General features: G+C 35.1%; 1 protein-coding gene across 1 annotated transcript; it reads right to left on the bottom strand.

The window, feature by feature from the left end:
• Positions 1-6,069: 6,069 nt before the first annotated feature.
• LOC131431226 (putative gustatory receptor 28a) lies at positions 6,070-22,404 on the bottom strand. Its single transcript, XM_058596818.1, has 7 exons — positions 22,018-22,404; positions 21,708-21,952; positions 21,507-21,648; positions 21,265-21,444; positions 21,047-21,115; positions 16,506-16,592; positions 6,070-6,129 (listed from the first exon to the last, which is right to left on the bottom strand). Exons 1-7 carry the CDS (start codon positions 22,402-22,404, stop codon positions 6,070-6,072), a joined length of 1,170 nt encoding a protein of 389 aa, XP_058452801.1.
• Positions 22,405-24,372: the final 1,968 nt, after the last annotated feature.

Raw genomic sequence — 24,372 nt, 5'->3', positions numbered from 1 at the left:
TACCTTACAACCGATAACCATGCGAATATTGCCGTCCTTCTTTAAAACGATGACTACCGGAGAAGCCCATTCGCTTACTTGAATAAGTGTGATTATATTTTGTTTTTCTAGAGAGTTCAAATGCTCTAAAACTTTCTCTCTGAGCTTAAACGGGACTTCATATGATTTTTTAAAGATTGGTTGTTCATCTTTCAACACCAAGTCGGCTTCGTGACCTATAATTGGTTTAGAAAAATCACCATCGAAACTTTTAGGAAACTTTTCCTTTAGATTTCTTTCAAAATTACCCATGCTTTCAGTGTTGTTGATCTCCGTCTGCAATACGTTAATGGCCATAGTAAAAGTAGCCCTCCAGAGTGGAAAAAAAGACTCTAAGCAATTTCTACCCAGAAGGGGTACGAAATTAGCTGAACAGTTCAAAATGATCAGGGTAACAGATTTTTCAATATTGTTAATCCTGGCTGTAACCCTAATTTGTCCATAAATTTTTAAACGCTGACCATTCACAACCACCAACCGACTAAAGCAATTCATAACCTCCAATTTCTTGAAATGCTTCCTATAGGTAGACAAACTTATCACAGAAACCGCTGCTCCACAGTCAATCTCCATTCTCCATATCGATTTGAGTGCCTTCTAATAAAGCGCCTATCACACAAGGACCTACATTTTCAGTTCCTGCTTTAATGATCGTACATGGATAGTCGTTATCTAAATCCTCGGAATCGTGAATATTTAACCGCTTAAAATTATAGCCCTCTTCTTTTGTCGTGAATACGACTTACTTTACTATGGGGCGCCTTTTCAAAATTAGCCATATGGAAGAATGGGCAGAACTTAATCGTGAATATCTCAACTTGTATTAATGGCAGCAACATAAATCTTTCACCATTTCATCAAAAATATGATCAGGAATTTTGGATAATATTTTGAACAGTATGAGATAACCAAACAACTTAAAAATTAAGTTTTTTCAAACTTTGAAAACAACGTGGAAAACTCTTTACTTTTGCTTGACTTTTTCGCGCAAGGACGACGATTTTGAGGTAGTAAGGCACATATCTTCAACTGAACGTATATAAAAGGGGAACCGTGGTCAAAAATCGATCTTCATCGAATCAAAAATCGAATCTTGCAATTGAATTCTGAGTCTGCTCTAAGTTCTGAATTTAGTTCTATTTATTGTGATGCTGATGATGATGCTGAGTATCCATCGGAAGTCAACGGTATCCATCGGAATTCGAACTCAAATCGTCACTCTCCATCACGAACGCTTTTATAAAAGGTTCTTTTCAGAGCCAGCCACCATTATTTTATGGGAGTTTATTATGGCTATTTCATAATATTTAATTGTGTTTCAGAATGTTTAATGTAACTAATCTGTACTTTAGTCTAGGCGCATCGTTCAATATTCTAGTAGTGGAAAAGGGAAAAGTTACACAATTCACAAAATCAATCAACTACACGGAAAGACCGAAATCAGCATTTTGGCGAAAAAATTAGTTGATTTTCTGATTTTAGTTAGTATTTTTTTGAGACAACTAAAATATCTTACTTTTGCTAATTTAGATTTTTTAATTCTAATTCCCTTAATAATAATAAAATATTTGTTGAAATGGCTATTTTTTAGTTGAATTCACCAATTAAACGTGCTGTCATTTCTTAGCTAAGGCACACTTCATTTCCATTCAACTAATTTTTTAGTTGAATTAGAGAAATAAAACATTGTTTTCAACCAACATAAATAGTTGAATTGGTTTCTGCAATTTGCAGCTATATGGCGCTCTGTCACCGAAAAAACGTTAACACCGTAATGACTACTAGCCACTAGATGGCACACTACTCTCGAAAAAAATTTCAGTCGTGGTTGTCTTTTCTGTATTGGCAGGTATAAATACGATGTTGTATTGAAGAAAAAGACATAAACAAAACATCAACTTCTTTTCGAAAATTTTTCTTCTAAGTCGCTGTTTTCTTCATGCGACTTCGCGAAATCGACTCTCTCACTGAAAACTTTAAGCACTCGGAAAACATAAACCGAACACATATACAATTAGAGTGCAACATTCGAGAGTCACTCCACTGTTCCGCGTAAAAACATTATTACGCACAATCGCTTCAAATGCGCACAAATTCTGAATAAATACACTTTCCACTAAGAGTTTACGTCATTTTTACATATTGGTTTAGAAATTTATATATGGCTATATCGTAACCCATTCGAAAAACATCTAAACAATTTGCAAGCAGTTTCAACAAGACTGTCCTTTTTAGCCTTTTAATGGATTGTTTTGTTTGGACACTTCTCATGAGTTTTTGGCTAATAAACTTGTTAATAAAACCAATTTCATTTTTGTTTTCTTTGTCCTTCAGTAATGATGGTGATAGATAAATAGAAACAAATTTTCTGAATTTAATAACAAAATTAGTTGTCGATGAGAATTTCGTGTTGGATTGAAATATTGCTGGTTTATGTCCAGGATGTTCGCCAACGAAACACATTTTCTAAAAATAAGAGTTTTTTTCAGCAAAGTAAATTCTCAATTTTAACTAATTTTTTAGTTATTTTGGCAATTCTGTTGTTAAAATCAACTAATTCAAAAACAGTAATACGAATTAGGCGTAGAACTAATTTCGGTCGTTCCGTGTACCAATTCGAATTCGGAAGTACAAAGTAAGTGTGTCAGTTTTATTTGTATTCACGACATCCAGTTAAGTCTCTGACATTACACACCCGTACTTTTTCAGACTTTTTCTGCTCTACAAAATTAACGACACGCCGGTTTTTTAGTTTAAAACAATTACGCTTAATATGGCCACGTTTTTTGCAAAAATTACATATCACATTTGCATGCATGTGCTCTTCAAATTTTCTATTTCGCTGGTACGGTGTGCGAATTTGATAATGATAACGATTTTTATCTGGAAGTTGTTCTCTACCTGAAGAACGACTACGTGTACTATCCAAACTATTGCTACGATACATATGTCCATAATTACCTGGCGGATATCTACTACCATTACCTAAATTTATTTCGTGTTAGCTATACGCTCTGCCCAAACGATATTTAACCGAATATATACTTCTTGTACCTTCTTCGTGTTCACTAAGCGCTTTCATTCCTAATTTAGCCAGCTCAGTTCTAATAACAATTTGTTCTACTTCATCCAACAATATATCATCTTTCATTAGCAATTTCTGTTTTAATTCCTGATCTTGCAAACCAAATATAATCGCATCTTTAATGGCCTCGTCCTTATGCGCCCCAAAACCACATTGAGCAGCAATAATTTTTATGCCTAAAACATAATTTTCTGCTGGTTCATCGATACCTTGCTTTCTCATATGCAATCTGTGTCTATGCAACATGTTTGGTTCAATTTTATCGAACCTATTTTTTAACTTTTCAATCATATCTGCTTAATCAATGTTCGACACATCTTGTCCCGGATAAATTAGTTTCACTTCCTCGAAAACCACCGGACCACTCATTGTAATAAAAAGATTTCTCTTCATATTGCCTGCTGTATTATTTAATTGGTATAGAATATCCATGCGCTCCATATATTGAGCAAAACTGGACCCCCTAACAAAATGGTCGACAGTACCGATCTATGAGGACATAATGATAAAATTATACCGAAACCAAAGAAAAACTAAAAAGAATATAAAAAGGTAATTAAATGGAACGACTTACGTGACCTTGTCTTGTTACTCCTTCTGATCACTTCTATCACCTCACTTCAATAGCTGGTGCTGACCTTCCGTAAAGGATTTTGGCTCACTACTTTAACTTTTACATGGCTGGTAGCGAATTTTTTACTATTTTAAACTTATTGGTTCACGGACGCATGATACTCACAGCCCGATTTTAGGCCTAGTTACACTAATGTACAGTACCGATTAATGGTTTTTAGCTAGCTTCTTTAGAAATAAAAAGCACGTGGTGATCTTACAAGATGGCATATCGAAATATTCACTGCACATGTACAGCTACAAACGACATTAAAAAAATTTCTTATTGTTTCTCAAATTCAAATGAAAGAATAATCGAGTAAATGAACTGACGTCAGCTCAATTTATTTTATTCACAATTTACGATCCTTAACCGCGGTTAAAATTTGTTCTTCAAACAAAAATTTCAGTTTTAATACTTGTTTCACTCACGGTTGAATATTTTCACCGCTATGAACGCTTAGTCACCTTTTACCAAAATGGTAGGCAAAATCAGTCAATACTCAATTTGCTGACTTTTTATCCTTCGTCGCCACTATATTGTATTACAGTCACAATAAAAAGACGTGTTGATTGCTGAAAGGTTCAAACCAAAAAAGATCGACTCTTTATATTTTTATCATCATTACACTTTTGCTATAAATTATATATGATCTGATATGTTTGCTATAATACTAATACATTGCAATCTTCATTTAATCTCGAAAGGGGTTCAACCCACTAGTCCGATACAACAGTTCCTATGTGTCGGTTTTCCCTGTTATGCTTTGTGCGACAATTCGTCAACTAAAACGGTTGCGCGCTCTTTTGGGACTACATTTCACCGTCGGCGTCCGTGAAAAGAATTGTGTCGGCACTGAACCGGAATGGAAAGGTGTGAATAGTCCCTATTGTTAGGTAGAGGTGTTTAGAAGCACTAGAATCAAATGTTTTAGCCATGATGTTTTCTTTTAAGGCTAGCTTTTCTTACAAACAAACAAGCTTCCGCACACCTGATGACCTGACATGCAGGATTCTAATTAATTGTAATTGAAATACCGCCTAAACATTAATCTTGGCTTAGCAATACATTGCTCCCTATACCATATAAACTTCAAACATAGATTATAATGATCTAGTAAAATTTAGTAAACGTTTAGAGGAAAAGTGGAAACTTTGTTTACTGATGACGTTTAATACTGTTTGATTCTCTGCTCAGCATTAGAACTAGCAAAACATTATTCTGCCACGACTCGAAACGTTTCGTTGTATCCTCGCAAACCGCTCGGTATGCAAATGCTGGTAGCTTGGTTTGCTTGGGGCTTGATCGTAACCATCAGACTCCATTTTAGAGGGCCCGCACTTGCAACGGAACCAACCCACCACCACAACCAGATTATGTAGCCATTAGTAGCGGCTGAACTGCGGAAACATGAGGCTGGTCCACATGTTTATTGAAATGAGTGGTGACACTACGAATGGAATGCTATTTCCACCAATTAGCGTGCTCATTTGGGTGGAAATCTAGCGAGACGTCGGATTTCTCTACTGCCGTTTGGCTTGGGCTGTATGTTGACAGTAGTTACGAGCAGAGCCTCCGGTCGAAGTTAGGAACGGGGTAGATTAAAAAGCAATGAAATAATGGTGAACTTATTTGCTAATTGGATCGACGAGATAGTAATGGCAAGTAAGTACTAGTGAGGTTTAAAATAGTAGCACAAATTTAATTTCAAAAAGTGGTGAGATTTTAATACCAATCGAAATAATTTATAAACAAATATGTTCGATGCATCCTGTAGGAGTAATAATAGAGGCGCACGGATTCAACCCAAATTGGAGTAAATTTAATTTCGTCTGTCGCTCAAGCCGAGATGAGGACTGGTCGCAAATTATACAAAATATTCACTTGTACTGCTTGACATCGTCAAGAATAGTACAGATGATTGCAACGACTGGCGGTCATCAATTTATAATTCATACCAATTTGAAAGTGCATTGCAATTATCTGAAACCAAACACAGCCAGATAAAGTGTAGTTAAACAGACATCCAATCTTGGATTCAACTCAACATTTACTATCCCGGCAAGTCTGTCAGATGGGCAGCGGATTCGTTCGTGCTATATACCGGATCAGTTTCTGAATAATTGAAAGGAATAGATAGTTTGCTGTAATTTGACAGCATCGAAAAGCTGAGAAATTTATTCAACCGTCAATCACCAGCGCGTAGAATTCCCGTAGAATTATGATGCAGATGTTGAACAGAGAATTGCAAATTCTGCGCTATTCCGAAGTGTCAACTAGGATAAACTTATATTTTAGTGATGCATCTATCCTAAACAGTAGCTCTTTTTTCCTAGCGTGAAGTTTCGAACTGTATCAAAATCAGCAGATAGGTAGTGGAAGTGGCCATCATCTGAAAAAAAATAAATAACGAAAGAAGAACACCGAAACGATAAATTAAGTCTAGTGATAATTAAAGCTATTCATCAAAACGAGAACAAATTGACGTGAACATTTTATAAAGTCACATAAACCAACGAGAATTCCACTGATCTTCTGTCAATAGTTCCTTAATTTTCACGTTTACTTACATAATATACGTATAGAATGAAAGACACTATTTTCGTTTTTCTAACAGTACCAGATATGAAAGGCACATTTGTATAATAACGCAGATATAGTGGAAAGAGAATCTGTCAATTGCTTTTAGGTCCTTTTGAAATGTATAGGTTGAAATTTCTTACTCTTTGACAGGCGGTAATCTGCGTTCCTCGTTGCAATTTGTTTAATTCGTCGTTCAGTGTGTGTTTATTAGTCAGGAATCGCTTTAAAATAAAATATGGGAACATAAAAACAATGAGTGCAAATCAGGATACGCAAAAATCGAATGCGTTAAATTTCCGCCCCATTGATGGTAAAATATTTGGTAAAAGAAGATAAAAATCAGGCAATCAGCAACAGGACCGGACGTTCTCATCAATCAAATCAATTGACCAATCAATCGCAATTGACTGAATTTCAATTGCTTTGATTTGAGCTGAACGATGTTTGAATTTTTCCATGGGCTCAATAGTCTGCAAAGATTTTCTTATGTTCAAAATTGTGTTACCCAAGTGAAGTGAAACTCTACAAATGGTTCAAATTGAGTTGGTAGGTGATCTAATTTGATCAACTGTAACTGCTATGTACTGATGAGATGAGAAGGAAACATAAAAGAAAACCTAAATCTAGTAATGTAATGGAAGGCATCATAATATTTAATATGAGAAATTAAAGCAAGTTTATTTTCAGATTTTTGACAAGTATTAGCCACATGATTTTTGACAAGTATTGATACATGATACATGATACGTGATACATGATACATGATACATGATACATGATACATGATACATGATACATGATACATGATACATGATACATGATACATGATACATGATACATGATACATGATACATGATACATGATACATGATACATGATACATGATACATGATACATGATACATGATACATGATACGTGATACGTGATACATGATACATGATACATGATACATGATACATGATACATGATACATGATACATGATACATGATACATGATACATGATACATGATACATGATACGTGATACATGATACATGATACATGATACATGATACATGATACATGATACATGATACATGATACGTGATACATGATACATGATACATGATACATGATACATGATACATGATACATGATACATGATACATGATACATGATACATGATACATGATACATGATACATGATACGTGATACGTGATACATGATACATGATACATGATACATGATACATGATACATGATACATGATACATGATACATGATACATGATACATGATACATGATACATGATACATGATACATGATACATGATACATGATACATGATACATGATACATGATACATGATACATGATACATGATACATGATACATGATACATGATACATGATACATGATACATGATACATGATACATGATACATGATACATGATACATGATACATGATACATGATACATGATACATGATACATGATACGTGATACATGATACATGATACATGATACATGATACATGATACATGATACAAGAGACATGATAAATGATACATGATACAAGAGACATGATACATGATACATGAGACATGATACATGATACATGATACATGATACATGATACATGATACATGATACATGATACATGATACATGATACATGATACATGATACATGATACATGATACATGATACATGATACATGATACATGATACATGATACATGATACATGATACATGATACATGATACATGATACATGATACATGATACATGATACATGATACATGATACATGATACAAGAGACATGATAAATGATACATGATACATGATACATGATACATGATACATGATACATGATACATGATACATGATACATGATACATGATACATGATACATGATACATGATACATGATACATGATACATGATACATGATACATGATACATGATACATGATACATGATACATGATACATGATACATGATAAATGATACATGATACAAGAGACATGATACATGATACATGATACATGATACATGATACATGATACATGATACATGATACATGATACAAGAGACATGATAAATGATACATGATACAAGAGACATGATACATGATACATGAGACATGATACATGATACATGATACATGATACATGATACATGATACATGATACATGATACATGATACATGATACATGATACATGATACATGATACATGATACATGATACATGATACATGATACATGATACATGATACATGATACATGATACATGATACATGATACATGATACATGATACATGATACATGATACATGATACAAGAGACATGATAAATGATACATGATACATGATACATGATACATGATACATGATACATGATACATGATACATGATACATGATACATGATACATGATACATGATACATGATACATGATACATGATACAAGAGACATGATACATGATACATGAGACATGATACATGATACATGATACATGATACATGATACATGATACATGATACATGATACATGATACATGATACATGATACATGATACATGATACATGATACATGATACATGATACATGATACATGATACATGATACATGATACATGATACATGATACATGATACATGATACATGATACATGATACATGATACATGATACATGATACATGATACATGATACATGATACATGATACATGATACATGATACATGATACATGATACATGATACATGATACATGATACATGATACATGATACATGATACATGATACATGATACATGATACATGATACGTGATACGTGATACATGATACATGATACATGATACATGATACATGATACATGATACATGATACATGATACATGAGACATGATACATGATACATGATACATGATACATGATACATGATACATGATACATGATACATGATACATGATACATGATACATGATACATGATACATGATACATGATACATGATACATGATACATGATACATGATACATGATACATGATACATGATACATGATACATGATACATGATACATGATACATGATACATGATACATGATACGTGATACATGATACATGATACATGATACATGATACATGATACATGATACAAGAGACATGATAAATGATACATGATACAAGAGACATGATACATGATACATGAGACATGATACATGATACATGATACATGATACATGATACATGATACATGATACATGATACATGATACATGATACGTGATACATGATACATGATACGTGATACATGATACATGATACATGATACATGATACATGATACATGATACATGAGACATGATACATGATACATGATACATGATACATGATACATGATACATGATACATGATACATGATACATGATACGTGATACATGATACATGATACGTGATACATGATACATGATACATGATACATGATACGTGATACATGATACATGATACGTGATACATGATACATGATACATGAGACATGATACATGATACATGATACATGATACATGATACATGATACATGATACATGATACATGATACATGATACATGATACATGATACATGATACATGATACATGATACATGATACATGATACATGATACATGATACATGATACATGATACATGATACATGATACATGATACATGATACATGATACATGATACATGATACATGATACATGATACATGATACATGATACATGATACATGATACATGATACGTGATACATGATACATGATACGTGATACATGATACATGATACATGATACATGATACGTGATACATGATACATGATACGTGATACATGATACATGATACATGATACATGATACATGATACATGAGACATGATACATGATACATGATACATGATACATGATACATGATACATGATACATGATACATGATACATGATACGTGATACATGATACATGATACGTGATACATGATACATGATACATGATACATGATACGTGATACATGATACATGATACGTGATACATGATACATGATACATGAGACATGATACATGATACATGATACATGATACATGATACATGATACATGATACGTGATACATGATACATGATACGTGATACATGATACATGATACATGAGACATGATACATGATACATGATACATGATACATGATACATGATACATGATACATGATACATGATACATGATACATGATACATGATACATGATACATGATACATGATACATGATACATGATACATGATACATGATACGTGATACATGATACATGATACGTGATACATGATACATGATACATGATACATGATACATGATACATGATACATGATACGTGAAACATGATACATGATACATGATACGTGATACATAATACATGATACATGATACATGATACATGATACATGATACGTGATACATGATACATGATACATGATACATGATACATGATACATGATACATGATACGTGATACATGATACATGATACATGATACATGATACATGATGCATGATACATGATACATGATACATGATACATGATACATGATACATGATACATGATACATGATACATGATACATGATACATGATACATGATACATGATACATGATACATGATACATGATACATGATACATGATACATGATACATGATACATGATACATGATACATGATACATGATACATGATACATGATACATGATACATGATACATGATACATGATACATGATACATGATACATGATACATGATACATGATACATGATACATGATACATGATACATGATACGTGATACATGATACGTGATACATGATACATGATACATGATACATGATACGTGATACATGATACATGATACGTGATACATGATACATGAGACATGATACATGATACATGATACATGATACATGATACATGATACATGATACATGAGACATGATACATGATACATGATACATGATACATGATACATGATACATGATACATGATACATGATACATGATACATGATACATGATACATGATACATGATACATGATACATGATACATGATACATGATACATGATACGTGATACGTGATACATGATACATGATACATGATACATGATACATGATACGTGATACATGATACATGATAAATGATACGTGATACATAATACATGATACATGATACATGATACATGATACATGATACGTGATACATGATACATGATACATGATACATGATACATGATACATGATACATGATACATGATACGTGATACATGATACATGATACATGATACATGATACATGATACATGATACATGATACATGATACATGATACATGATACATGATACATGATACATGATACATGATACATGATACATGATACATAATACATGATACATGATACATGATACATGATACATGATACGTGATACATGATACATGATACATGATACATGATACATGATACATGATACATGATACATGATACATGATACATGATACATGATACATGATACATGATACATGATACATGATACATGATACATGATACATGATACATGATACATGATACATGATACATGATACATGATACATGATACATGATACATGATACATGATACATGATACATGATACATGATACATGATACATGATACATGATACATGATACATGATACATGATACATGATACATGATACATGATACATGATACATGATACATGATACATGATACATGATACATGATACATGATACATGATACATGATACATGATACATGATACATGATACATGATACATGATACATGATACATGATACATGATACATGATACATGATACATGATACATGATACATGATACATGACACGTGATACATGATACATGATACATGATACATGATACATGATACATGATACATGATACGGGATACATGATACATGATACATGATACATGATACATAATACATGATACATGATACGTGATACATGATACATGATACATGATACATGATACATGATACATGATACGTGATACATGATACATGATACATGATACATGATACATGATACATGATACATGATACATGATACATGATACATGATACATGATACATGATACATGATACATGATACGTGATACATGATACATGATACGTGATACATGATACATGATACATGATACGTGATACATGATACATGATACATGATACATGATACATGATACATGATACATGATACATGATACATGATACATGATACATGATACATGATACATGATACATGATACATGATACATAATACATGATACATGATACATGATACATGATACGTGATACATGATACATGATACATGATACATGATACGTGATACATGATACATGATACATGATACATGATACATGATACATGATACATAATACATGATACATGATACATGATACATGATACGTGATACATGATACATGATACGTGATACATGATACATGATACATGATACGTGATACATGATACATGATACATGATACATGATACATGATACATGATACATAATACATGATACATGATACATGATACATGATACGTGATACATGATACATGATACGTGATACATGATACATGATACATGATACGTGATACATGATACATGATACATGATACATGATACATGATACATGATACGTGATACATGATACATGATACGTGATACATGATACATGATACATGATACATGATACGTGATACATGATACATGATACATGATACATGATACATGATACATGATACATAATACATGATACATGATACATGATACATGATACGTGATACATGATACATGATACGTGATACATGATACATGATACATGATACGTGATACATGATACATGATACATGATACATGATACATGATACGTGATACATGATACATGATACATAATACATGATACATGATACATGATACATGATACGTGATACATGATACATGATACATGATACATGATACGTGATACATGATACATGATACATGATACATGATACATGATACATGATACATAATACATGATACATGATACATGATACATGATACGTGATACATGATACATGATACGTGATACATGATACATGATACATGATACGTGATACATGATACATGATACATGATACATGATACATGATACGTGATACATGATACATGATACGTGATACATGATACATGATACATGATACGTGATACATGATACATGATACATGATACATGATACATGATACATGATACATAATACATGATACATGATACATGATACATGATACGTGATACATGATACATGATACATGATACATGATACATGATACATGATACGTGATACATGATACATGATACATGATACATGATACATAATACATGATACATGATACATGATACATGATACATGATACTTGATACATGATACATGATACATGATACATGATACATGATACATGATACGTGATACATGATACATGATACATGATACATGATACATGATACGTGATACATGATACATGATACATGATACATGATACATGATACATGATACATGATACATGATACATGATACATGATACATGATACATGATACATGATACATGATACATGATACATGATACATGATACATGATACGTGATACATGATACATGATACATGATACATGATACATGATACATGATACATGATACATGATACATGATACATGATACATGATACATGATACATGATACATGATACATGATACATGATACATGATACATGATACGTGATACATGATACATGATACATGATACATGATACATGATACATGATACATGATACATGATACATGATACATGATACATGATACATGATACATGATACATGATACATGATACATGATACATGATACAAAAAGGCGTCCGATATATTCTGGTCCGACTTGGTTAGCTGCCACTACAATTGGGATGTCGTCGAACGGTATAATCGTAAGAAAACGATTTTAGTAAGAAGAATATGAATCTACTCAAACGTTTAGATTTTCATCCAATCGACAAGTTTCATGCAATTGTCAACCGTAAGTTGATGCAATGGAAAACAGTCAAAACGGAAGTGGCGGAAAAACCACTAAGGAGTGTATCGAAAATAAGCTATCCACAATTTTCCTTTAAAATTATGATAAAAACGATATTTTATTCAAACTAAAAATTGATCCTTTATTGTACGAGGTTAAATTCGATCATAATGAAAACCGGATGAAATTAAAGTGATTCCTTCACGAATTTTCGAACTTTTGATCGAACGCTTTTTATCAAGTTCCGGACAAGTGTTGCATCGCATTTTTTGGACGCTTGAGTAGAAATTTTTTGAAACTCATGCTTGTTCCCAGCTGCCTTACCAGTCTTCTTGAAGACCCTCTTCACGATTGTCCAGTAACGTTCGAAGGGTCGCAGTTGAGGGCAATTTGGTGGATTGATATTTTTCTCAACAAAATTTATAACCTTTTCCGCAAGCCTATTGCGAGTGGTTTTAGCATAGTGAGCCGACGCTAAAACCGGCCAACACAGTGTGTACTATATTTCTTATGTAAAAGCAGCAATCTCTTCTGAAGACAGTCAGATCGATAGATTTCTGCATTTATAGTTCCGGTAGTGTAAAAAATGGTTGACTTTAAACCACAGGAACATATTGCTTGCCGTGCCAGTACCTTTCGACCGAATTTCTCCACTTGAATCGACCTGTTCGAATCGATCACAGTATTATGGACCTGGAAGGGTTTTCGAGTCCTCCTTTACATAAGTCTCATCGTCCATCAACACGCATGCATCCGGACACTGCAAAAAAACGCGAATACAATTTTCGGGCCCTTTTTGCTGCTCGCTACTTCTGTTCCACACTTTGTTTCGAGATTTTCTGCTTCTTGTAGGTCTTCAGGTGATTTCGCCTCTTGATACGCTGGATCATTCCGACACTTGTTCCTGCTTTTTTGGCGAAACCACGTATTGACATTGATTTGTTCTTCATGATTAGAGATACCACTTTCTGGTCCAGTTTCGGGTTGAAAGAATCGGGTTTTCTGCCCTTTCCTGGTAGCTCATCCAAAGAATAGTGTTCCTCAAACTTATTAATGATGGTTTTGACACCGGTATGATGAAATCCAAACCGCTTCGCCAATTTTTGCATAGTAGTACCCTTCTCACTTAGCCATGTGTCCAGAACCTTAATTTTCCCTTCCTTTTCAATACGCGACATTCTGAAAACGCAGAATTTCAACCGCACAAACAAGTAACCAAACGAAAGCTGACAGCCAAGCGCACAGCATGCTGTGATCTTCGCATAAAAATCCATGACATATACATGCGTACAACACAAATGTATGTGAATAGCTTATTTTCGAAACACTTCTGACTCTGGGCTCGTAATGGGTCCAACAAAATTTAATGCAGTTTTTCTTGATATATAAGGAGTCAATACCAGCACCATATTCTAGACTAAAGCAGTACTTTAGGCAGAGATGATTGTTTTTCGTAAGCGTAATTTATTTGTATTTCAATGTAATTTAATTTGTATCCCTTGAAAAAAAGAAATTTAGTTAGAATGGGATTGCACACTACTTAAATGAATATTCTAGAAAATAATCTCAGTTTTTCCTGTTTTTCGGATATATTGATATCGTCAGTAATAATCAACTGAGATTAGTTGCGTCAACTACCAGGGGACTCCTTATAATTTTGGCGTGGGGAGTGTGGTGGACGTACAAAGAAATATGTTATCAGACAAGGTTGAGGAGTAGCTGTGCACAAAAAATATGTGAAATAATAGACACATAAAGTTCGACAATTCATTCGGAAAGCTCAAAAGTAAATTCTTTCTAGAGAAATAACCCATTTTGGGTGGCATAATTTTAAGTAGAGAAGGCTTCAAATAGTATAAGGGTTTTTGTACTTGAAAAGTCGTTGAAACTTTCATGGGGCTTGGGGTAACGAAAATCGGGTTTGATATAAAAAAAAACTAAAAACACTGACATAATACACAACAATTGTTACAGTAGCTCTTTTCACAAAACATTATAAATAATCGATTGATGTGCCTCATGACGCTTTAGAATATCCCCCCCCCCATCCACTCAACAGTCTAAACCATAAAATGGAAAAAACTTACCGAGTAAACAAGGGTCCAATCGAATGGAAACAATCCGCAAGTTAAAGCCGGTGATCTATGACCCAGTTGCATTAGGAACAGGCGCAGCTGTATGCCGGAGCGAAAAACGAATGGGGAAAAAAAGAGATCCGTTATCCTTCCATCCGTATGTCAGAGCCGAAAGGGAAATGCCAAAATAAAAACAGAAAAAAAACAATACCCACAAAAAAAAACACACAATTGAAAGCAGTAGTTAAAGCTTAATTGATTCGTAACGGTTATCAAAGTAATTCCCCGGTACAGGGTTGTGCAGGACAGAGCAGACAGCTGGTGCCAGAGGCGAATGAACATCAAGCTCGGATTTTGCGTTAGACTGAACGTGAGCGGAATTTGGTGGCTGGGCAATGTCTGTGAAACGAAGAGTAGCCGTGCATGAAACATAGATGGTAAATCCCTACAGAAATGAAATCGCTTTCAAATCGTTTGGTGATAATACTGGCATTGTTGTTGCAAAAACAGCTATTTTTGCTTGCTTCCGAAGAATGAGAACAATATGTATTTAAAGTTTCATTTTGATTTTTTCAATAGAAACAAAATCATTTTTACTCCTCAAACAATCGCGAAAATTTCAATAAGTTATTCAGAATTTAGGTTGTTCAATTGTATAATAGAAGGTCACAGGTAATACTAATGTTTTCTAATGATAAATTAGTGTTTTGAAAAGACGCTTTTTAATATTTTTCCGAGTCCTTTCCTATAGAAATTCGATACAGCCGCTATATTTTCTGCAAATGTTGTGTTTAAGTATGGAAATTTGCTTATACTACACCAGCATCGGTAGGTATTCACAATGCTGAGAATTATCATTCAACACCCATTTTGAAATGTTTAACTGAAGTTTTCGAGTCCCATATAGAAAGTCGACATGTCAAGAAAAAAATTAAAACTAGTATCCATGTTTTAAGATTTTTTTGTGTTAAACGTGTTCAACGTTAAATCTTGGTATTGTTGTAAGGAATATTGGTATAAAACACGTTATGTTTGAGCATTTCAACATATTAAACTGATGAAATTTGCACTGAATGGGACTGATATTCGACCATTTTGCATATGGGACAGACAAGAGATGATATCTCTTTCACATTAGGAAAGCATAGCAATCGGCCGATACGAGTTGTGATTGGAAGCTGGTTTTCCTGGTTTTTGAATGGCGATCACTCTCACTTGTCTCCAGTTATGTGGGACAATATTACCCTCGAAGAACTTGTTGTTCAACAAACGTCTTTTGGCAGGGTCAGGCAGATTTTTCAGCAAGTTGAAATTAATTCTGTCTAGCCCCGGAGCTTTATTGTTACACGGCAAGAGTGCAAGTGAGAACTCTACCATCGAAGACGGTGTTTCGTTTGTATTCGATGTCGTGACGCGGGAGATCTTCTGTTCCGGAACAGAGTCTGGACATACTTTTTTAGCGAAATCGAATATCCAGCGTTTCGAATATTCCTCGCTTTCGTTAGTAGTGTTTTTGTTGCGCATTCGTCGGGATGTATTCCAAAAACTGCTCATCGATGTTTCTTTTGTTAATCCATCAACAAATCGGCGCCAGTAACCTCGTTTCTTTGCTATAATTAAGTTCTTCATTTGCAAGTTTAACGCCGCGTAATTCCTTTAGTTATCAGGTGTTCCGTTTTTTCGAAACTTTTTGAACGCTGAAGTTCTTTCCGCGTTTAGTGATGAGCACTCTTTGTCCCACCACGGATTGGGAGGACGGATGTTTGTTTTCGCGCCGGGTACACGTTTCGTCTGAGCTTGAGTCGCGGTGTCGAGAATCAAGCCAGCTTAAAACGTGTACTTTTCCTCCGGAGGAAACATCTTTGGCTTAGTGACAAGATGCCAATTCAAGCTAGAATAGCGAGGGTGCGTCATGGCTGCATAGAAACGGGAGTAGTCGCTTCTTTAGGCATTCTTAATGGTATATCTCTTTGTTTACCATTCCGATTGTGATAAAATTTTAGCTTGCTTGACAACAGCTGCCCGCCATACCAAATATTTTTTAGGAAAACTTGGCCTCAGTACAGTTTTTATATTGAACTACTTTATACCTTGCCGATTCTTGAAGGTATGAACGAAAGTTGGAGACTTTTTTATTTTGCTTGCCATCGTAAGTACCGAAAAAGATCTGTTCTCTTCTTCAATATTTGCTTTACCTTCGCGATTCCTGAGATCTGTTCTCGTTCAAAGCCCAGCCTTTGTGGCTGTTGTCAAAAATGTATCGAAAGATTTAAGAACGTTATGGACAGTGCTTGCAAGAAAATCAAGCTTTTTTGCATTTTCATTGTGACCGCATACAATTGCTGTTCGCACTTGCTGTTATAAAAGTTTGTAGTATCACTATAAATTGATTTCATACAATGAAAAGACATACGTTCATCAGTCTGCAAAATTTTTCACTTGTTGATGAAGTATTTCCAGTGCTTTTTTTTTAGAAAGGTTTGTGTATTTGTGTGTATGTAACGTTTTTTTGCACTAACTTTTCTCGGAGATGGCTTAACCGATTTTCACAAACTTAGATTCAAATGAAAGGTCTTGTGGTCCCATACAAAATTCTTGAATATTATTTGGATCCGACTTCCGATTCCGGAATTATGGGGTAAAATGTGCAAAAAGTTGTGAAAATAAGTGCACTAACTTTTCTCAGAGATGGCTGATTCGATTTTCACAAACTTAGATTCAAATATAAAGTCTTGAGGTCCCATACAAAATTTCTGAATATTATTTGGATCGGACTTCCGGTTCGGGAGTTATGGGGTAAAATGTGCAAAAAAAATGAAATATGTGTTCTAACTTTTCTCATAGATGGCGCGACCAATTTTCACAAACTTCACTGAAAAGAGCGAAAAACCGTAAAAAGTTTTCTAAATCGACCTCAATTCTTTTCCAATTGATAGTTTTTATCAGTAGACGGTCAAACAAATCTTTTTCGGTTATTCGTTTAAGAATCGAAGAAAAATAATTTTGAAGAATACCACAGTATTATATATGATAGTATGATTGATATGAGAAAGGCATCATTACACCACTAGGTGGATTAAAACAGGTTTTTTACCATTGGATCTCGTTGTCACCCTTTTTCTAGGGGGAAAGGAGCTTTCATTTTTATCTTGCGATGATTGAGGGGCACTTGGTTCGAGGCTCGTCTCGTCATCCGTTGCCGCATCGGTGGTATCGTTGTTGGTTTCCGTTTTTTCTTCGTTTTACTTGTAATTAGCATTCTTGGGTTGGTTGTTAGTTGCTGTAGACGCGCCTTGTTGTGCATTAATTGCAGTTACTGGTTGGTTTGGTGGTGAAACAAGAGTACTGCGCTCACTAGTTTCCGTGGTTGAGCGGTTTTCCTTGTTTTTGTTTGAAGATGTCTTTTTCGCAGTTTCAGTGCAAGGTTTGCCGTAGTGTTCCGGTTGATCACAAAAGTGACATGTAACCAGTTGATTTTCATACGTAATCAGCGTTTTACACGGAAGTATCCTATCTTGATCACAAATGATGTAAGATGGAATTGCTTTACGTAGTTGCATACGTACCACTCGAACGCCATTCCGGATACCCGAAAAAAAATCCGCCATACTTCTATTTCGATGGAAAGAACTTCCCCGTACTGCGAAATACTTTCTCGAACGAACCCATCGCTGGTCTGCGGGGGAAGGTCAGGCACGCGTACTTCTATGTCATTGTCCACCAAGTACACAGGGATTTTATATTTAACATTATCGCATGCTCAACACTGTGCACCCCGTTATTAACCGAACCAAATGCAATTGCATCGTATGCCACTTGTATGTGGTATACAACACTACAGAGCCATAGAGAAGGTTACTGTGCGCATCAGCAAGTGGACCATTTTTGTTTCTTTTTGTGCGCCGTTGGCCTCATACAAGTGGTAGTCATTTTTGCATTAACTCATTCTTATCGGAATTTTGTTGTTTTTCGAATTCAAAGAGAATTGATTTATCCCTAGAAGAAATGTGATGTATGTTTAAAGAAATGTTTAAGGTAAATATACTATATCACTTTAAGGGCAAACCGGAGTGATATGGGTAACTTTTACCGATCCTAGTTACCTTTTGTTATGACAATCACTTCATCACATTTTCTCTTTGTAGAGGGTCGCCACTTTATAGGCATAAAACATAAAGTGAACACAGTTGAACATGATATTCAACGGTTATGAAAAGCAATCGATGAAAAGAACAGCAACAAAAAGCGAAACTATTGTCGGTACGAAATTTCCACCCGAATAAGTTGTTCACAACGAATCAAACATTCAACGTGTATTCGTACGGAACTTTGTTAGTAGCGACCGGGAAAAAAATGTCCCCGGTAATCAATCCATCTATTTTTCGTGCGATTGCATGGCTGGACTAGGAACGAAAAAAAAACAAAACGCTGGTCACACGCAAGAATGGTCGATGCAAAATTCAAACGAGTGCACAAACGTTGGCACGTCTATTAGCATTATTATTACTATTATTATTATTATTGTTACACTGACAGAACGGTTCAATAGTTACCATTTCGGTTAGATCGGAATTATTCGTCGAAATGATTGCCTGGTCGATCAAATTTGATGTGTACTTTCCCTGGAAAATAGACGTCGAATTGTTGATGTATTCCGGAGACGGACCGAGCTCAGCGATTGGAATGTTTTGTCATGGAATCGAGTAACGTTTTCGATTCAATTTAGATAATTTGAGCAACACCGGACGATTGCGACCACCCTTTTGCTTACCTCTTTCCTCAAAAAGCTTCCGTTGAACACGATGAAGAGTATGATGCACATGTAGAATACGCACCACAGCAGCATGGAAGGTGGAAAATGGAGCAGCGGATCGTTCCGATTGATGTACAAAATCATTCCAAACGAAAAGAACAGCAAGTACACGAAGGATCCGGCGATTGCAATCATAATCTGTGAGATGATGCTCGGAATGGTATTAAAGATTTACAAAACACAGCATTTTGACACCTCACCTGCCCACTGTAGCAGAAGTTTACGATGTCTGTTAAATCGCACAGCTGGTCGTAAATTTGCATGTACTTTTGAACCATGCGGATTGAGTCACGCTCCGCAACTTGTGTTATTTTGTACGTATCCGTGCTAAGCATGTTATTTCTGAAATATCGATTAAGATTAGTTCGTTTCTTCACTCACTGAATTGGTCTTTTCGTTACTTCAGTAGACTGTTGAGTTTCGCCAGACGGAATGTGATCAAACTTCCGGCGATGCAGTAGATTGTCGTCAACATCGTTAGACTTACGTTCGAATAACCGAAGGTTAGAAATGCTAACCATTTCAGTTCCATTCCCCAGAAGTGTCCAGTTATGAGCACGGACAGAAAAATAAAATCCGTCACCGAGAACGCAATCATGGCTAGGTACGTTCTGGTATAGTGCATATTGGCCCCCAGTGACAGTAGCTGAGGGAAGAAACTTCGGTTATTAACTGCACTTGGATCCCGCTTAGCGTTCCATCAGCCCATACCAACTGATCCACGTTGTACACCCGGGTATAGAGGGACCAAACTTTATCCCGATTGATAAAGTTCCACACGATTCCGAACAGCGTTGAGCAGTAGCACATAATCCACATCATTTTACTTCCGACGACCATCAGCGGCGACATGTTGGTTTCGTCCTCGACAAACCAGACGCTACTGACCAGCAGCAGACTGGCCAGCAACAGAAAGAACAGGAACACGCCCCGGTCGAAGATGGTCGTACGGGTTTTTCCCGTTTCGATGGCTCCCACGATGGTGAAGCAAGCGTATCCGTTGAATTTCAGGAAAAAGTAATGCAAAACCATGCACTCGAAGATGTTGTTTTTAGGAAACTTCCAGATGATTGGAATCATTCTCAGATTGTTCGCCATTGTTTGTACGCTTCGGAGCTAACAATAGCTCAATAACCATGGTTTTTATAGACTGGGAATTCAGCGAATGAATAATTAATGTATGAAAGATGATACCACTATCTGGCATGAGTTTGATGAATTGCAAGGGATTTGCTGAGGGGGCGAGTAATTACCATAATGTACTAATAAAACCATGTTCACAGAAGATCAAACTCGATATCAATTTTGTGCTCTGCATTGAATAAATTGGTTTCCAATGAATTCTTGCTGCTGATTGGGACATGGAAAAGGAACATTATTCATACAAATTTTATTTTCCATTTTCATATATGAAAGCAAGTATAGTTTAATACACCGAAACCTCCATTTACGAACTAAACGGGGGTTCGTAAAAAGAGGTAGTTCGTAAAAAAAGTTTACGTTATTTGGGATTTGGTTCGTAAAACAAGTTAACGTTATTTGGAATTTACATCGTAAAAAAAGTTTTGTGGAAACCGCGCATCTTATGGCTATTTTCGGAACGGATGTGAAGAGTAAGTGCAAGAAAATGATGTTTGGGCTCGTTTCAAAATCCAAGATGGCGGCTTCCGGTTTATTGAGATTGCCTAAAACCCCTAACAATATGGGCATCTTCGGAACGGAATTGATGAGTAGATGTCAGAAAACGATATTTGAGGTGGTTCTGAAATCCAATATGGCGACTGCCGGTTTCATGATATTTCTTGAAATCCTTTACAATATGGGTACTTTCGGAAAGAGATTTAAAAGTTGACGTTGGAAAATGATATTTAAGGTGATTTTGAGATGCAATACAGTGACTTCCGGTTTATTGAAATCTTTTGAAAGTTTTCGCCATTTTCCTTGAACTTGGTATTCTTTCAAAGCACTATACCGGAAGTCACCTCATTGAATTTTGGAACGAGCTCAAACATCGTTTATTGATATCCAATATGTTTTGGAAATTTCTTTGTTTTAAGGGTTTATAAGGCATATCGATAAATCGGAGGATGTTATATTGGAATTCGAGACGACACCAACCATAGTTTTGCGGCATCTGGTTTTTAAATACTTTCCAAAAATACCCATATTGTTGAGGTTTTCAAGGAATATCGATAAACCGGAAGTCGCCATCTTGGATTTAAAAACCACCTCAAACATCATTTTCCGACATCTACTCATCAATTCCGTTCCAAAAATATCCATATTGCAGGGGTTTTCAAGGAATATTAATCAACCGGAAGTCGCCATCTTGGATTTAAGAACCACCTCAAATATCGTTTTCCGATATCTACTCATTAACCCCGTTCCGAAAATACCTATATTGTAAGGGTTTTCGAAGAATATCAATCAACCGGAAGTCGCCATCTTGGATTTCCGAAATATCTCGAACATCATTTTCCGGAATCTACTCTTTAAACCCGTTCCAAAAATGCACTTTATTTATTTACTTGCTGAATTTTAATCCTCAGCTGCTTACCGCAAATACTTGGAAGCATAGTTCATGATACCGCCGAAGAACAGCACGGTTTTGTAAGAAAACGTTCTACAACAACAAATTTGATATGCTACGTTTCGAGTTTAATCGAGAAAATGTGGTTGCTATCTACGTCGACTTATCAAAAGTATTCGACAAAGTCCCTCACCGTCTTGGTGTTTAGAAATTAAAAAAAAACCTCGGATTTCCAGATTGACTTACTCAGTGGATTTGGACATACTTGACCGGACGCAGCACTTTCGTACGTATAGGAAACATAACATCGTCATCGTTTGATATATCTTCGGGTGTACCACAAGGAAGCCATCTTGGTCCGCTAATATTCGTTCTATTTATCAACGATCTCTGAAAAGTGATAAAATTTCCAAAATAGTTAACAACATTGACTGCGCGGAGCTGTTAGGAAAATTGCCTTTTTTGCTCCATTAAGACGAACTCGACGTGTGCAATTTCTACGGTTGCCAAACCATCGCACTCAATATGGACAAAAC

Source organism: Malaya genurostris, chromosome 2 (assembly GCF_030247185.1).
Source record: "Malaya genurostris strain Urasoe2022 chromosome 2, Malgen_1.1, whole genome shotgun sequence".
Taxonomy (NCBI): Eukaryota; Metazoa; Arthropoda; class Insecta; order Diptera; family Culicidae; genus Malaya; species Malaya genurostris.
Note: the sequence above shows the minus strand (reverse complement) of the source record. Positions and strands in the feature narration are given on the sequence as shown.

Coding starts and splice junctions, on each gene's coding strand:
- LOC131431226 (XM_058596818.1), bottom strand. CDS start 22,404: ATGGCGAACAATCTGAGAATGATTCCAATCATCTGGAAGTTTCCTAAA. Junction 21,445..21,506: donor ACTTCTGCTACAGTGGGCAG/GTGAGGTGTCAA, acceptor ATCATCTCACAG/ATTATGATTGCAATCGCCGG. Junction 16,593..21,046: donor ATTCCGATCTAACCGAAATG/GTAACTATTGAA, acceptor TCCGGCATACAG/CTGCGCCTGTTCCTAATGCA.